This window comes from Trichoderma gamsii, assembly GCF_001481775.2.
Source record: "Trichoderma gamsii strain T6085 chromosome Unknown Scaffold_49.2, whole genome shotgun sequence".
Classification (NCBI taxonomy): domain Eukaryota; kingdom Fungi; phylum Ascomycota; class Sordariomycetes; order Hypocreales; family Hypocreaceae; genus Trichoderma; species Trichoderma gamsii.
This window is the reverse complement of record NW_020171386.1, coordinates 67,942-85,883: the sequence shown is the minus strand read 5'-3', so window position 1 is coordinate 85,883 and position 17,942 is coordinate 67,942. Positions and strand designations below refer to the sequence as shown.

The following is a 17,942-nucleotide window of genomic DNA, read 5'->3' as shown; positions in this document are numbered from 1 at the left end:
GCAGAGAATGTTGTGCTCTGCTAAGAAGCGGTAGATAGCTTGATATGTCCATGCCGTCTCCGCAAGGCAAAGAAGCCGACGTGCGAATTTACTGGCTCGTCAACTCCTTGACCAGTGCTGCAACGGACTTCTTGTCCACGTCTTTGCCTTCCAGAGCAGCATTGACTCGCTTCATCACGTCTCCCATGAGAGACTTGCCCGCTGCGCCCGCGCCCTTGGCTGCCTCCACGGCCTCGTTGATCAGCGCCTTGATCTCGGCCTCGCCCAGACTCTGCACGCCGCTTCCCGCAACGTACTCATCCAGAATGGAGATCTGCTGGTTCTCCTTGTCCACCAGGTCGTCTCGGCCGGCCGCCTTGGCATCCGCAACGGCATCCTGTGCGCTCTTCTGCAGCTTGCGGATCAGGGCGACGAGCTGGACGTCGGTGCGGATCGGCGAGCTGGTCTTGGAGGCATTCAGGTTTGCGGACATGATGGATCGCAGCACGGACAGCCGCGGGGCGTCTTTGGCCCGCATGGCGGCCTTGAGCTCGCCCTTGAGCTTCTGGAGCAGTGGCGGAGGCGCATCAGCATCTGCAGAGTAGAATCGAGAGGCCGAGGCTGAGGCTGAGGCTGGCCTGGACAGGCATTGCGCTGGTGAGAGGCGCAGCGGAGCTTGTCGCGAGCATCGCAGAGCTGCCAGAAGAGGCATTGATGATTTTAAGGCTGCCATTGGAGTGAAGACTAGAGAACTGATCGCGAGAGATGCGAGATTTGGCCGGAAACTTTGCAAAATTGTTTGTAGGTAGATGATGAAGCGGCAACTATCATACCATGGAGGGGAAGCTTTTGATTTTAAGCTGCATCAATTGAAGCTCCGATTGGCCCGTGCGCCGCTTCTGGCTTCTCGTAGCTTATTGAGAACAATCCAAATAGCATTTGATAGACCATACTGATAGAGCATATGGTTTCATGTAACATAGATAGCCGATGTCTTCATATTATTTTGAGCTTTTGCTCAGGTAAAATATTGGTTACTCAATTAGACGTTGATTGCCAAGCTATTGGTCTGCCATGGATAGATGTTGGTTTCAAACCTCCGTTTTGCCATTCTACAAAACGCCAAAACTTAAATTTCTATTCTAACTTTCATTTTATAATCAAGTTTCTACTTGAAAAATCAAATCACAGGATTCGATTTTCTAGTAAATACCTATAGACAACAAAATCAGGAGCTTCAGGTAGTCTACTTCAAAAGCGGAAAATTGGCTGAGCTACAGGGTATCTCACGGCGTATTGAATCCGGAGCCATTTATAGGTTTACACACGCAGCAATACTAATACAGTCACTGAGCAGGCGGGTTGATAGACGCAAATAATAGATTGCCGTCAGATAATAAATAATGACTAAATACATCTGATCAAGTTTCAAGTTGTAAACTGCAGCATCTATTGTGGACTATTCGCCTAGTACTAGGTGCCGGCTACATGTATGAAACGATCCTACTAGCTGCTGAACATAATGAATATACCTATATATAGATCTCTGTACGGGCTGTGGCGTAAGTTTCCTCGACCATCTGCTAAATTTTGAATATTCAGTTAGTAGTTGAATAAGTTCAAGGCCGCCACTCTCCAAAAGGTGAGGATATCGGTCAAGTTGTGAGACAGCCTCTTGTGCCCATGTGTCAATCCACAGATTTGTCATATCTATTCACTTTAAGACATTAAATTAAGAGTCCATTTTCCGGCTTTGGTTGTGTCCGATCTCCGCGTGCATCAGTGTTAGCGAGCATCAGATTTCTTAGTCCGGAATCTCACTGGCTTTAGCCGATTGCCGCTCGTTTTGTTTCCAATGTAACGCCATGCTACTCCAGTAAGAGGTGTTCAGGCACGGAGTCCAGCATCTCCACGGCGGACATACTGGTTCAATTGGCGTCCAGCCGAAGCACGGTCTCGATTTGAGGCGTGCCCCGTGGCCCCAGGCAGAGGCTGGTTGCCATTGGACCAAAGCCTCCTGTAACCCCGACAGCTTCGGTTGTATACATGACGTTACAGGGCAGCGTGTTGTCTGCATAAAGTCCTCGTCAGGATGTTGGTCCTGCACTCTGCGTGGCATGGTAGGTGGTTATACCGGTAGTAGTAAGACGGAGTAGTAGTACCACCTGCAGTATTTCCCCCCATCAAATCCATCGGACCCTGTGAACGCTCGCCCTGCCGCCATCAGCTCCATAACGGTTGGCAGTCTCTGATCTTGGTGCACCTTATTTTCAACGGCTGCCGTAATACCTATCTGCGACCTGCCCAAGAGAGATGGCCTCTTCTTTTTCGATGGCCACTGGAGGAGAAATATGTAAGTCGAGCTATTTTCTTTTGTATGCTGCTACTACCCCCTTGCAGTCTAGTCCCTGTTAGCTCGTACTTGCAAGAATGTCGCATTCAAGTGGTGATACAGTAGTGCTAGTCGTTGCTTGATTGCATTGGCCTGCATGCAGCTTGTTAGGCACGAATGCGTGTTCGTACAAGTAGAGTAGGAGATGTGAGCACCAGGATCAGACATACCAGACGGAGTAAGGCTTTATTTGGGTCTAACGGCCCATCCCCCCCCAAAGGAGAAATGCTGCGCACACGAGTGGATTCGAAGATGCAGAGGCAGACATACTCGCCCTAGTGTATTGAGCTTGAGCCGTCGCCTGTAGCTCCTAATCTTTTGCTTGGCTGGTTCGCCAGGCCTGCTCGCTGGGGGCGGCTTCGCTTCCTACTCGCTCCCAGGCGCTCATGGCAAGGCAATTCCGCGGCACTGGTAGCGAGATTAAGCTGAAAAGGGCCTGGTAAAGTAGGGGTTGATAGGAGGAGCTGGATGTGGTGGTGACCGGACTCTGCTGCCCGCCATCCGCGGAGGAATGATGCTGTAGTGCCGTGTGAGCTGCATCGCATCTTCGCATTTCCCCCCCCTGAATCGACAATAGGGTAGAGACCGCGTCGTTTGATTTCATGCATATATATTTTTCAGCAACGATACGGAAAGTGAGCTTGAGGCACAAAAGAGACGGAGCTGAGACCGCGTCGGTTGGACGAATAACCTAGTTGTATTCCGTCGTCTTTGATCAGGCATTTGAGGAGACATGACAACGAAGTTGAAAGATTCCTATGCAACACAGGACCCATTATTAGTAGTAGTAGCAGATGGGGACAAGCGGCAACACTGCAGGCTTAGAAGAACAGAATACAAGTAAGCCCCTGTTGGCACCTTGAAGCTGCATATAACTGCCAACACTGGATCGTAAGATACAACCCTCACATCCGTATGCATCTAGCGCTACCGGCACGATTCTGATAGGCCATCCAGCATGGTTCCCGTATTCAATGCCGTGTTGCTGCTCCTTTATCTCTCCTGTTCCGTTGCCTGCCCTGTCCACCCATCAATCAACTCGTGCAATCCATCTCAAAGGCAGAGGATGAAAATGGATCCCTCCATCTCCATGACTGCAACCCGAGCGTAGTCGCATGTGATCTATGCACATAGGTCAGAATAGCCCTTAATATCAGGTACCTGCTCAGAAGTAGTCAACGCCTGCCGGTGTGCGGAGCAAGACCTGACGCGTGTCGTTGAGGCAGGTACCAGATGCTAAGGCGCCACCTGCCTTCCCCAGATCTACCCCCGGAACCTTCTTTCAACCACCATCCATCTCTTTCTCTCTCGACTTGTCTTCCTTTCCCACCTTCCAACCGCCAGGCATTTCATTTTTCTCCCAAAAACTACCGTCAACCACCACGCCATTCTCATCAAACCAAGATCAGATTTCATCTGTCCTAGCTTCGTCGATTAGCATCTGAAGCTGCTCACCAAGACCGAAGAATCTCTCGGCAAAGACGCATGTCTCATGCCCTTTCAATCGCAGGGGCCCCTGTCCATGGGACGCTTGCCCCTCTCGAGATATCTGCCCTGGGCCAAACAACTGTCTTCACACCATGCTGAGCTCTCAAACATGTTCTTCGTCGGCCAATCGCACGGTGTGATTGCAGCTCTGGTTGCTCGATCATCGGGGCGGTTTTCGTCCGATAAAAACATATCTGCATCATCCTTGGTAAGCCCTAAGCGCCTTGCATCTCGTCTTCCGAGGTCGTTTGAATTTGACTTACAATGGGAAATAGGCCTGCGCGCAGTATATCAAGTTCTTGGTCAGCCATATCATCTCTCCGCTGGAGTACCTGGCGCTGAGCATTCACGCACCCTATACGAAGGATTCGTGGCCTCATTTCTCGCCTGAGCCACCATGAGCTGGAAATCTTCCAAGGGCATGCTATGTTTCCCGAGCTTATGTCAACACTACTTCTTCCATCTATTCGTCACGAATGAGTCTTTTCAAGGGAGACATAGCAACTCAGCTTACTCTCGCATCTTCGTGAACGGATAAAGCCCCATCGAATAGAGCAGCTGGCTTACGATGCCTGCATTCAAAGTACCAATGTCATGGTCGCGGGGATCTAGAGCGCATCTCGTCAGCTCTGGGCTATTCCTTTTGTCTCAAAGACCATCATGCGTGGCATACCGCTTGGCCAAGGGCACATGGGTAATGTCAGGAGGCGTGATTCGATGTCGACGAAGCCTGCATTCGTCATCCAATCTTTGAGGCGTAGAGCTGCTCGTGGGTCCTTTTGAGGATGCATGGCGTCGAGGTATCCGCTTGACCATCTCGAAAGCGCGTGATCTAGCTCGTTCAGCAAACACAACAGCCTTTCTCATACTACGTCAAACAACGTTGGAACTTACCTGGAGATAGGGTTCCATTATCCGATTGAGCATTGAAATACATCTCGACCATTTGACACCAGCCGCCAGGTTGAAGCACGCGGTATATGTCTTTCAGATAGCTTTGCCAGCGGTTTGCGCGGACCCCACCTGCCATCAACTGGCTGTGTACGACATCGAAGTGATTGGATGGAAATGTGAAGCTATGATTAATTTCACGCGCTTAGCCAAGTGCTCTTGCATCATCATCTGATGAGATAAGAGAATCCAAGGCACTCACTCTCCGTTTAGATCGTCGACTTGGAGGTCTAGATTCTCCGGCAACTCTTCCGGGATCATGTGCGGACTGATGTCCAATCCGATGACCTAGAATTTCATTAGCATGGCTATCACGCCTGTGTATACTTTCTTCATCTGTCCCAAAGTCAATCAGTTGGTGAAGTTGCCTCAGGATCTAGTCAGCATGTGTTCCATTCCATGAGGCTGTCGACCATTGCCAGAAGCCGTGCATAGCCTTGGGACGTTCCCACTGTCAACAACGTAGCTGTCTTTATGGGCAAGCGACACAATCTACCAAGAGAGCACATGTTTGATTTCAAGACTCATTTTGGAGCGGATATTGCAAGGCAAGTTCAACCCTCAACTGAACAGCGAAAAGGGTTTGAAATAGCAAGGCCCGGATACGTACCTCCGCGTTTGGATACTGCTCAGCGACATCGACAGACCAGTCTCCTGCACCGAATCCGCATTCGAGAATCATCTTCAGTCGGTTTACAGGAGGAAATATCAGTCTATTATCGAAGACTGTACGGAGCATCGAGTGCATCTCTCCTAACTGCGCTATTTCTTCCTATTCACGATGTTAGGAGGACACGAAACTCGCGATATACTTGCGGCTTCAAAAACAAGCAACAAACTTCATCGATCGGAGCAAAATATATCTTGTTTGCCAAGGCATGCTGCTGAAAAGTACGTCCGTGGTAGCTGACGGTTTCTATATATGTTTCGTCAAGGGGAACGGTTCCATCCCTATCACAGTATTAGCGGCCCTGCTAAGCCATTTGAGTTCGATTGCATCCTGGGAGTAGTCTCGTACTCTGCGGCCATTATGGGGTTTTCCCTTCTCCTTCCTTTTCCTCAGAAGAAAAAAGTTGCCTCCTTTGAGATGGACGGGGAAATGTTTCTCTGCGAAGATACGATAGTGCGAGCTGTTGTTGACGAGGGATTGGCTAGTCCTCGGGAGACTTTTGTACGGTGATATATGCCGAATCAACAGATATGATCACTAAGTTCCGGCCTCTGATGAGACGCTGTTCGGGCTCGAAGAGTCATGTGGTACCGAAAAGCGTGGCCCCAGTCTGGGCGTTCAGGCCACCCCTCTTGCACCAGAAAGGTTCCTCTTACAGTGTCGTAACCGGCCTAAAAGAGACACTGCCTACAAATATTGCTATCGTGGCCAAACAGACCATTGGATAAAGAATAAGGCGTGTCTTTCTCCCTTCGTTAGGAACAGTGGAGCAGATTTACAGACATCAGCTTGCGTTGACCAACCGAAGCCCATTTCGTCTCTCATAACGGATATGCCGATCTTTCCTGCATGGACATCACACGAGAGCGCTCAGCGGCTGTTTGTGCCACCTCAATCCTGGGAACCCAGACCTACCAGGGGTACCTATAACGCAGAAGCGTCAAGGTTAAGCTGGCATGCTGCAGTGACGTACGGAGAAAGCTGTCTGGGAAGTCTAGAACTCTAAAGATGCACATGTCACATATCGAGCAAGGCCTGAATTGGAGTTGCGACATTCCCACTGGATCTTGCCTGTTGGTGCCAGCGCAACGAAGCAGCCATCATCGCTGCGTAAGCTTGATGCAAGCTCGAACCGTTGTCAACAAGCATGCTGGAGAGTCTAGATGCTCGTGGCTAGGCCGGGCAGAAACATAAGCCTAGCGTGCTCAGAATAGACGAGGCTTGAACGGCCGTCGTCATTCTGTACCCAGAGAATAAACAAAACTGTACCTGGTACCTGAAACCCTAACCTCTTACCGCTTATGCTGAACATATGGAGGACGTGCACACCTTGCCTTATTGGCGGAGCTAGAGCCATCGGCCAAGTGATGCTGGCGCCGTCACGATATTAATGTCAGTGGCAGTGTTCTGGGTACCTCCGATGCCTGTTGGGATCTATTAGAGCCCTTGTCCCCCCCCTCTCCAGGCCGTCAATACTAGTAATCACTCGAAAGATTGCTAGAAGGAAAGCAGCTGTCCTCGTTTCGTGGACAATTCACTTTCTCGATCGCTGGGCTGCAAGCTGGCAGCTATGGATCGTGGATCAAGGATCAAGGGCCATCATCGACGCTATCCCGAATACTGTCTGGTATGCTCGCAAGGAAGCAGGCACTGCATTCGTCACCTCGAATAGAGTACGCAGTACGATGTGTTGCAGCTGGCTATGGACTGCAACGTTGTGGCTACTAATGCCGTCGGCTCAACAGGGTAAGAGCTTTCAATCCTTTGGGCAGCGATCGAGCAGGGTGCTTTTTTCCTGGTTGGTACGGTATCAATCTACACAGCACCCGCAATGTATTCTTCCATACAACAGAATTGGTTCTTCGATCAGCATGCCTGGCAAAGAGGACTGGGGAAACAAAGCAGTCAAAAGGCCTACTATGTCGTTGTTCGACTTTTCTGGCTGATGCCTATCTATATGATATTTCTACTTGTGCGTTCAGGACACCTATGTTCTGCTTGCCAAAAGTGGGACAAGTAACAGGCGGTTTGAAAAAGGAACGATTTGCTGCTTTTTATCATGCGTCTTGGAAATTGCAGGTGTTATTCCGTACTGCCGCCTGATATGACCGACAGCTTGGTGAGTGGGCAGGGGGAACTAGGATGGCACATGCCCACATACTACTTGTCCATATGCATGTGCTAGCAGCAATGCGTGCCGAAGAATCAGTCGCCAAAGACACGGGGGCTTCTTGAAAGGGGGGTTTGCTTCTGTACAGCATGGGTCCACAAAATGACGGTCATGAGCATTACTTGCGGAGGGCTTAAGCTGAGGTATGACGGCGAGTTCGCCATAACAGTCACCACGCGCATATGTATCTGCAGGCAAGGCTCTGCGAGCGTTGCAATGACTGCGGCGTCCCCATGAATCCATGAATCAGCAGCCTCTCACCGCTCATGACACGCCAGCTTTGGGGTTGCTGAACCGCCGAATGCCCATTGCCACGTTGGCAACGATCTTTGGGCTCCCAAGCCGGGACTTTTGGTTCCGTGAGACCTTCTCAAGCGGCTGCAGATCTTGTGGGTAGGAATTGGGCCAGCCAGACGAGCTGTTTGGTGTGGAGTTGGCCAGATAAGCAAGCTTCTCCTTTCTCTTTTACACACACTCTCTCTCGCATCCAGACAGGTGTCATTCACTAGCGTTTGGTGATGAAAGGAGGGGATGGATCATGGGAACAGAATCATCGTTGGTTTATTGGCTTCCTTTACTCCGTATTCAAGAACATGAAGGGATGCGCGGCAATCAGAGCTGCGGAGAAACCTGCTGGCTGCGCATGTATCCAGATTCAACGCGGCAATAAGAGTTGATACCGGCATTTAATCAGCATTTCCCAGGAAATTGTGAACCAGGACTGGCCAGCAAATCGAATGAATTGATGCCGCTGCGATGCTTGGAGAGCTCAGCAGGTATGAGGGGCTCAACACAACCAGGCCCGGCCGGCCCCCATGTTACGGTAGGCAGATACAACAGGCTGATAGGACAGCGACAACTAGACGCCACTCAAATATACGGGGATCCCTCGGATCTCGTAGCACTCCCAAGCGAATGCCCGGGAATGCTGCCGTGGTGCGACTTTTTAGTCCCTCAAAATAGGGAGACTGCGAAAGAATACGACAACGTGGTTGTCTTTTGATTGCAGAGCCCACTGTGGCCACCTTAGCCTTTTTGCCGTGGGTTCTATCTTGCTCGAGAATGTCCCAGACCCGGAATATCCGCAGAAGCTACATGTTCTGGGCACGCGAAATAACAACTTCAAATTAAACGTTTGGCCAGCATATGCTCTCTTATTATGGGACCGCAGGGAGGGCATGTCATACAAGCGCTGCGCGGACCGAAGGATGTGGCACTGCTTAGTTATTAGTAGCCGATGCCTCATTTACATCTACGGCAAGAGTTTTGAAAACTCCCTGGGGAGCAAATTGGGGAGATGGACGGAGAAGGAAGAAAGCCTGGGCAGTGAATGCTCCGCCTAACCGATTGTTTCAATCAGAAAATCTATTACGTATCGGCTATAACGTATCAGCTATGAGCTGCAGCCGACAAGCTTCAGTGTGATAGATACGCGAATTCTTCGCATTCTGAAAATCAAGGCGGCAACACGGCTAATCCCCTTTCCGACTTACAAGTATATGAACAGTATTATGTCATTGGCCATTACCACGCCCTGTATCCACACTTTCTTGGGGATATATGGGTAAAACAGCATGTTGTCTAGCAGGATAACTGGCAATGATTGGCTTGGGGGTACCAGTGATAGGTACAACATCTGGAGACCGCGGTAGAAGTGCTCCCGTTCTTGGTCCGCTTCTGTCCACTGAATCAAGACTTTGATCAGCTAGTCGTTGTCCTTGATGACTGTGCCTGAATGTGCCTAGCTTCCTGGCCTTGGTATCGACCAAGCGGGTCCATATATATTTGACAGCAGTTGCGCGGCAAACGCGAGCAAAATTTGGCCTAGTACCTACTACCGACAATAGCACTTCGAAGTACGAGGCTCGGCGAGCTGGGGGAAACATGAGTCGACCCCCTGAGCCTTGCGGACCGCTTCTGACATTAGTTTTCGTTACGAATGCATGGAGCCGTGAGCGGAACTATGGCAGGGGTCCCTGCCCTAGCCCCCTTTTGACCCGACACTCTGGTTCCACGGTCCCGACAGCTCGGATACGGCGTTTCTGGCTTAATTGTCCTCTCGACTCTGGCTTTATAAAGATAGCGAATGAGAAGCCCAGTGTCTACTCGCATGAGTGTTCGGGGCCCAGTTTTGGCGTTACTTTTATCCGCGGCAAGTCCGTTAAATTCGAGCCAAATTTGCACAAGATCCTCAGTGTTCTCGAAGCCCTGCATGTAATGCGGCTGGCCCATGAACGACAATGGAGTTTCATAAGCGTACAGAGGAGACAAGCTGGGGGGGCCCGACACCCGTGCATTTCTGATCTGACCGTGAGTTCATCTTCCCGACAAGCACGCGAATTTAGCCGAAGTCAGGCATGTTTTTTCGCTGGGATGACGGAATCGCCTTGCTATGATGTTCGGAATATATTACTCCAAGAAGGAACTTTCCAGTCAGACAACATGATGATTTTTCTTGACTTAGCTATTCCAGCCAACCCTTGTGCGATATCTCATCATTATCAAAATGACTTCCACGCCTTGAGAGCTGTTTTTGGGCTTATTGAGCTTTTGGCATTACCAATAAGAATTTATTCCCCTGGCCGATCAATAGCGGCCGATGAGACAAAGGCGCCAGGCATTTATCCTCCAGTCTTGACACAAGGCAGAAGCATAACACTGGTAGACGATTCTCGTTGAAATATATTACTGATGAACAGCCTATTTCAACTCGCTTGATATTCCGTACGCAAAATATAGAAGAATGCAATATCCGTGGTATACACGGGGAGCATCGGGCTTCAACTCCGTTCACACAACATTCATATTAGCCTTTGGCCTCGAGATCTAAAAAGGACATTTTCAGCTCATCTCTGAACACGCCTTTATCTTTACGTGGCTAAACTTGTGTCTGGATTTGGACGCAGAGTAGCTTGATAGCTTCTCGAACTTTCTATACTTTACGAGGCAGATGCCGGTCCGACGGGCTCCAGGGGCGCGCGCTTCTACTAATGACCAGGCTACCCAAGAGGCCGTCGCTTTCCCGATTTAGGGGTCACATTGTCATTGTCATCTCCGTCTTACGCTACACAGATTTTGATCCTCTTCTAGACAAGGCCAGTAACAGTCCGTCTATAGGACCCTGTTACTACGAGTTTAGGACACAGAAGCCGCAGGTTACCGCGCGCTCCAAAAGACACATTAGAGTGCCGGTCACGCTCATATCGATAGAGAGTTTATGCCAACAAAGAGGACCCAGTTCATGTCTCAAAAATCAGTTCTTATTATCAACTCCAGGAACATAGTACTCCGATTAAACACAGAAGATATCCCAACCCGGAGAAACAAACCCGATAGCCTGTCAGCACCATGCATGCAATTCGTATAAATTCCAAATCTACCCCCTTCCAAGTCTTTCCCCTCCCTTGATGCTAGCTGCACTAGCAGTAGGTATTAGAATGCAGTATGTAGTAAACAGGACGCGCGGAAGAGCGGGAAGGCATGGATAGTCAGTCTAGTGCTGACCTGCCACGCTCAACACCAGGTGAAAACAGGGTTCCTGCTTTTGACGGCTTCCAGCCTCTCCACAATGACCTTTCTCCGATGGCTCATCTGGCCTTCGGCGGTGGCATAGCCGAGGTCCCCTTCGAGGTCGTCATCATCAGCGCGGTACGAGATATCCCCGTATAGCTGTTGAGCTATACTATTGCTGTGCTGCCGCGTTACGGGGGTGGCATACGAGTATCGCCGCTGATGCTTTTGGTTTTGGCTGCGTTCTGGTTCGTACATGTTGAGACTGCGAGCCGGGCCTGAAGCTTGGTAGCCTCTATTGGATTGGGATTGGGATTGTGATTGGGAATCCACCGATAATGTGGCAGAGCCAAAAGCTCCAGATGACTCGTCAGGGGTAAGGAGGGATTCATTGGGCGGACTCGCCGTGTCAAATCTGCCAGACCGGGGCATTTCTGCCGGCGCAGAGGCTATGCCAAGAAGATCATCAACAGGAACCCTGTTTGTTGGGATGGAGCCCGTGATATCAGCCTCGTCCAATGATTGTCGCTGGGCAGTGCTGCGGCGCATCTCTGACGAAGTCATTCTCATTGGCACAGCAACCGGTATATCGACGAGATCATCCCAAACACAGACTTTTGCTCGGCGAGTCAGCTCCAGGGGGCCGTGATCCGGAGTCTTGAGGGCCTCCACTACGTTCCAGGCCTGGCCCTTCATGACAGCAATCTGCTTGGCAAACATGCGCTCCTGGAAGTCTTCGTCCATTTGGAATATTCTCTTGAGGGCCATTTGTGTCTCGCTCCACCACGCAGTGGAAGTGAGAAGTGGCAGGAAATGATCTCTGGTCTTTTGTGAGAATGGCCTACCGATGAGATCAACTGGGAGAAACAGCCAGCCAAAGGGGAAGCTACAATTATCATGTTAGCTGCGGAAATTTCTTTCTTTACTATCCAAGGAACAAAGGAGCAAAATCTTCCTTGCAGAGTGAAAACTAACCTTCGCCAAGCATCTGGATGCTTCCAGGGCCACGAGAGCGAATTGTCAATAGCTCCGAGTGACATATTCGGCTCTTTCCTTCCGCGAGGAGAGGACGCCTTCATGGGGTTCTGGCGCTTGTAAGGGTATGAGGCTCGAGTAGGTTGAGGCGGCATCTCAGAGGCGCCAATGGGTCGGACGTTCATCTCTTCCTCATCTTCCTCCGTGACGGGCTCCATGTTGATTTGCACAGGGTCTGACGCCAGCGATACTGTGTTCGTCTCCCAGTCAACTTTGACCATCCAGTTATCGAGGCCTCGGTCTGTATTCCTCATGATGTAATCCAGAATAACAAGCTTCTCCAGTTCCTCCCGGAACGACTGCTTCAGTTGTTCTGTCCATACAAACTTATTGGCTCCCGGGGGCTGGTTATCGCGACCATCATGTTCTTCGTCGCTAGATCCTGCGTCATCCGCGGCAGAACTAGATGGCCGGCAATTATCAGCCCATCGCTTCTTCTTGTGCCGATTGGCATCATTCGAACGAAAACCCGCCCAGTACTGATCCGGCCAAGGGTTCTCCCGTAGAAAGACGTTGGCATCCTTGAAGCCCTTGAGAAAGACTTGGAAGCTGCCGGGCTTGGGAGGGAGAGGCTTCTTCTTCTTTTGAAAACTGCGCCGATCCCAGAAGGGGTAGTGGAATGACTTTGACGATAGCCATACCACATCAGTATATGGGACCAGATGTGTGCGTAGCTGGCAATCAAGCACATAGGCCGCCGCTTCGCTAACGTAGGAAAGATTGGGAATCAGACTGTATATAGTAGAGCCACTCTGTTAGCATTGAAGTATCACACGTCTATTTATAGACATCTAATTGATAAATCTTGGGTGGGGGGAAATAGAGGTGGCAGTTTGCGTCTTTCTAAACTTACCAAGCTCGTCCGAAGAAACAAGGGAAGAGGTTACGATGTATCCATTTGTTCCACTTGGGGTTGCCTGCTGCGTATGGTTCTTCATCCTTGGGTTTGAAAACACCAACAATCTTTCCATCAGGATCGCGGGCAAAGTAGCTGCCGGAGCTGCCCTGCGAGATCATGCTGGGATGAACCTCTTGCCGGATCGCCTGTCGTACGCTTTCGATGACGGCATCAAACTCTCCCTTGGTCATGACGCTGAGCTGCGCCTCCGCCAGAGCCTCGGCAGATATAGGCCGCACGCCCTCGGGCGGCTGGAAGACGGAGTGGTGAATCTCCAGCCGCTCTTCCTCGCCTATGCTGTGTCTGCCCTTGCGCTTGAACTTGGCCGCAATTTCTTCAGCCCAGCGCTCCAGCCGGGCATTGATGGCCTTGATGTCGACGCCGCCATTGCTTCCCAGGCGGCGACGGAATTTAGGCCTTGAAGGGCCCAGCTTGGGACTGGTGACGCTCGATCGAGGGCGAGGCTGGGAGGGGGCATATCGAGGCGCAGACGAGGCCTGGAGAGATGCGGTCGATTCGGCGAGGAGGTCAGTGTCGGAGTCGTCGCTGAGGTCAGCCTGTGCCAAGCGCTCGTATCCCGTGGTTGCGGGACGATATCGAGGCATGGTGGGAGGTAGAAACGAGACTGCTCGCTCGATGCTGTTGTTGTTCTTGTTGATGATTAAAAGAGTAGTAATAGGAATAGAATTAGGGTGATGGGCCCGTGGCCATTTGGCTGTCGATTTGATTTGGATTGATTTCCTTGCAGCAGCCGTTTAGGTTTCTCGATATAGTTCAGCCTCGGTCCTGATGATGTAGGCTTGGGGCTAGAGCTGCGGAGTGTTTCACAAGCCTCTTCCAGGGGAGAAGCCAAAAAGAAAAAAGGGCCACGTCGAAATGGGGAAACCAAAAAGGGCAAAAAGAGCGAAGGGCGCGACAAACTCCAAGTTTGATGGAAGGGAATGTCGACAGGGCGTTGAGCAACGAAGCAACGGCGTGGGAGAGAAGAGATGCAGAACAGACGAAATCACGGCGTCATTGTAAGGAGCGAATTCTGTGGCGTTTCAAGGTCGAGCCCTTCCCGAGAGCCTTGTTGGTTTGGCGATGGATGGTGCGGGTACCTCTGCCGGGTGAGATGCGATGCGATGCAGTGTCGACACTTTATAAAAGGCGAGCCCTGTCCAGCTGCACAAACAGAGCACAAGGAGCTGATCTGACGATGAAAGCTGCTTGTTCGCAGCACAGCCAAAAAGGTGACAGTAATGGGAACAAACCAGCAACATGTCATCGCGGCTGACCCGTTGAGAAGCGCCCACTTCGCTTTCCCGGGCTCGTGGATGGCGCGTCCCTGGCAAGTCACTTTTTTGGGGCTCAACCTTTCCCAAAGGAACTAGGCCAGTTTCCGATTATCTAAGCCCCTTCGTGGCCAAGTACCAACTCCAAGCTTGGCCAGGTCAGTCATGTAAGGGGCCCCGGGTTCTGCCTCGAGTACCTATTAATGGAATACACTTCGTATATTGGCAGCTTCTAGGGGGAAACGGTGTCTAGGGGTTCGGCATTCCGTTGGTAGCGGTAGACTCTGGTACTACAGAGTGCAGTATAGTAGCCCCAAATATCCAGCTGTAGCGGCATGAGGCGGAGATTCATTTGATTTTTACGATGGGTGGGTAGGCATCAGTGCCCAGAGCTGCGGTTTGCGGTTTCAGCTATCAAGCATCCGCCGTCATAACCCCATGTCTCTTCGGGTTGAAGGCATACTTGTACGTCAATAAAGTGCTGCTAGCAACCGTTAGTGCTGGCGTTGTGTGTCTGATACGTGTGTGTGCGTGTTTGGAGGAGGCTCTCGGGTAGGTTGTGTGTGATGTCTGGGCTGAGCCGCTGCCGCGTGTGCCAACCAACTCGTTAGTATTCCTCCTTTGAAGCTGGCAAACAGTACTCAATGATAGCGCTGCTGCTTATCTGAGACATGCTCAAAAGCCTCTCTGACGACAGTACCGCTACCCTGCCCAGACCAATACTGATACCTGCGTATATCAATAATCTGATGACACCTGGCGTAAGTGATTTTATCAAGCAGAAACCTCTCATGTGCATGTGAAACTGCCGTGTCCCAGCTGTGGATATCCCATCACGTGTATGTACTGTACGCAAAAGGCCTTGTACAGCATCCGGGAAATGGCCACCTTCAGTGTCTCGGCTGGAGTGCTACATTGCGACCTCTCAATAGGATTCAACCGCTAGGATCAGCCAGCCCCATCACCCTCTTCGCCGTCTGATATCGTTATGCGGCTAAGAGCACTAGTTTGTCATGTTATACGCCCTTGCATTATCTTGCGGAGAGTGGGGATGGTTTATCACCTGGCCAGCTTTCAGCTTCGGCATGTTCATCTTGTCTTGCAGAGAAAGGCCTAAGGCCTCTGCAGCCGACCGGCAGGCTGATACGAGGATAGCTACGGTGCTGCATTGACAAGCATCCATCTTTAAGAGATGACAATGGTCAGTGGAATGAATGAGAAGATGTCTGTAAAAGATAGGGATATAATAAAAACGAAGTTTATGAGCCTGGCTGGCGCCCATATAATGAAGAGAAGATGAAAAAAGAAAAGGAGTGAAGAGAATAGAGAAATGGGGCATTTTCCAGTGTGCCCAGCCTCTCAAAAGTTGTCACCATGACAACATAAAAAGGTCTAACCCGGTTTTTCCATGCGTGCCAAGCAGGAAATCGCAGTATAATCCAACCTCTCGCGATATCTCTATCGGTAATGCAGAGATTGTCGCTGTAGCTGCTGTTTTTATCTTGATCCCATCCCATAATCCAGAGTCATACATCTGTATAGTGATTATTGTCTTTTTCCCTCTTTTGTTGGCTTTTTATTCTTCTTTCTTTTTCTTTTGCGATATGATCCTCTCACCTTGCCACCTTTTCTCCTGAGAGATAAATGTCCTCAAGGTTCTATGGCCTTATAATGCACATGTCTGTCATGCATCTCGTCATCATTTTCTTTTCTGGTAACTCACAGCCACTTGAGCCCGCTTGATAGCACGAAGCACAGTTATGCTTGGAATAGTCCTCCGATTGGTTGTACAGATACACTTGTCTTCGAAGTTCCATCTATGCTTCTGCTATTGCATAACTCGTGCGACTCCACGTCTAGAGGATTTGGGCTGGTAATCTTTTCACCAATCCAAGAATCTTCTGAGACTGGAGGCAGCCCAAGGCTCGAGCCAATGATTCGAGGAAACAAATGCGCCAAAATGAGCCGTATAGATGGAAGACATGTGCAGATAATGCTGACGTTGACTTCGACAGTGGACCAGTAGGCCACATTCCAGTGGTCCCACGTTGGATTCGCCGAATTGCCAAAGTGAAGAAGTGACTGGAGTCGGACAATGGAGATGGCCGTAGCTCTAACGATGAACAAGTCAGTGAGTTGAACGCCTCCAGTAAAAATGCTAGAGGGATCATACATTACTCCTGTCAGAAACATGCTGGCTGCACTTAGCTTTCTCTTCCAGTGGGTATCTAGCTTGTATAGCTGGATTAATGGAATTGCAAGGAGCCAGAGGTCTATCGCGATATTGACAGCCGCGTTGGCCCATCCGAATGCGTTGATATCCATACACTGCCCTTGGGAGGAGTCGCTGCCGCTGAATTGCTCCCACGTGAATTTCAGAGGCACACACTGCACGAGAGTTCCGATGACAAAGCTGATACAAGAGGCGGCAAGCAAAACGACTGTCCCCCAGACCAATTTGCGAAAATGATTTCCCGTAAACAGATCGAGGTAAAAGAGAGTGAGACTGATTTTGATAATCGTCATGATTACAACATAGAAAATCTCCATTGCCACAAACCATTGAGCAAGCTTGGTAATGGCACTTGGAGCCAGCGTCCAAATGTCTCTGCCTAGCCCATTTCCAACGAGTCCCCAGACGTTGAAGGCGATGCAAGGTATGCCGATAAACGCTGCTGTAAACAGCGCCCAGTCATCTGGTCCAAACCCTTGTCTGATGCTGAAGAGAAACTTGGATGCGAAGCGAATCACAGCGATGGTGAGAGTTATGAAGCCGAGGGAATAATTCATTGCCCTGAACCTGCCGGAGCGATCTCGTATTGGGGAGCCGCACGTGTCTTGGGCGAGGCTCATCGTGACTTACGACGAAATGTTAGCCATGCCAGCACGAAGTGCTGAAAAGCCCAAAGGGAGAAGAGGGAGAAGAGGGAGAAGTAAAAGCATACGTAGACCGTCAGAGAAGCTGCATGATGACTTGAGGCAGGATAAAGTATGAGACGACTGGTTTACATTCTTGCAAATGCAAGATATATCGAGATTGGAACACCCGGTAGTGACGCACTTGAGCTACCGAGTTACAAAACCCCCAGTTAGCTTGTGTACTATCGAACACTGCTATTTTTGCACAATGAAGAGGCGCGATATGAGTAAGATATATGCTGGCGAAGTGAAGAAAAAAAGAAATCACACTTACAGCGCATAATGGCAGGGCAATCCAATCAGATGGCTCTGCTTCTGTGTTGACCGACTGCTCAACAAGACTCAATTCGGTGACATTACCAAGTTGCTGGTCTGATCTTAAGGAGAGCGTAGTAGCAGTGGCCGCAGTAACAGCAGCCACTATGATGACGAGTGACGATCTCCGAAGCATGGTTGCTGCTCTCTTCTTCCAGCTGAAGCATGAATGACGTGAACGATAGAAAGTGCCATCAAGATCCGGGGGATCACAAGATAAAGGCAGGGCATGTCGATGTTCATAACGAGCGCCCCAGCTTAAAACAGCTCCCTTCAAATTCACTTTTAGATGGCAGTCGCCGTCTTGATCACCTTCCGATGGGTCTTGACCTATTAGCCCC

At 50.2% G+C, this 17,942-nt stretch overlaps 4 protein-coding genes across 4 annotated transcripts; all 4 read right to left on the bottom strand.

Moving 5' to 3' along the window:
* Positions 1 to 88: 88 nt before the first annotated feature.
* On the bottom strand, positions 89 to 712 carry TGAM01_v209641 (hypothetical protein; the record flags this gene model as incomplete). The annotated part of the gene is made up of 1 exon (XM_018808074.1): positions 89 to 712. The coding sequence occupies one exon, from the start codon at positions 710 to 712 to the stop codon at positions 89 to 91; it is 624 nt and encodes a 207-aa protein (XP_018658731.1).
* A 1,071-nt stretch (positions 713 to 1,783) lies between these two features.
* Positions 1,784 to 2,098, bottom strand: TGAM01_v209639 (hypothetical protein; the record flags this gene model as incomplete). Its single annotated transcript, XM_024550603.1, has 1 exon — positions 1,784 to 2,098. The coding sequence occupies one exon, from the start codon at positions 2,096 to 2,098 to the stop codon at positions 1,784 to 1,786; it is 315 nt and encodes a 104-aa protein (XP_024404645.1).
* Positions 2,099 to 4,482: 2,384 nt separating this feature from the next.
* Positions 4,483 to 5,492, bottom strand: TGAM01_v209638 (hypothetical protein; the record flags this gene model as incomplete). The annotated part of the gene is made up of 4 exons (XM_018808075.2): positions 4,483 to 4,691; positions 4,754 to 4,935; positions 5,013 to 5,098; positions 5,421 to 5,492. 4 exons carry the CDS (start codon positions 5,490 to 5,492, stop codon positions 4,483 to 4,485), a joined length of 549 nt encoding a protein of 182 aa, XP_018658732.2.
* Positions 5,493 to 11,163: 5,671 nt separating this feature from the next.
* TGAM01_v209637 (hypothetical protein) lies at positions 11,164 to 13,698 on the bottom strand (the record flags this gene model as incomplete). Its single annotated transcript, XM_018808076.1, has 3 exons — positions 11,164 to 12,046; positions 12,136 to 12,927; positions 13,049 to 13,698. 3 exons carry the CDS (start codon positions 13,696 to 13,698, stop codon positions 11,164 to 11,166), a joined length of 2,325 nt encoding a protein of 774 aa, XP_018658733.1.
* Between the last annotated feature and the right edge of the window lie 4,244 nt (positions 13,699 to 17,942).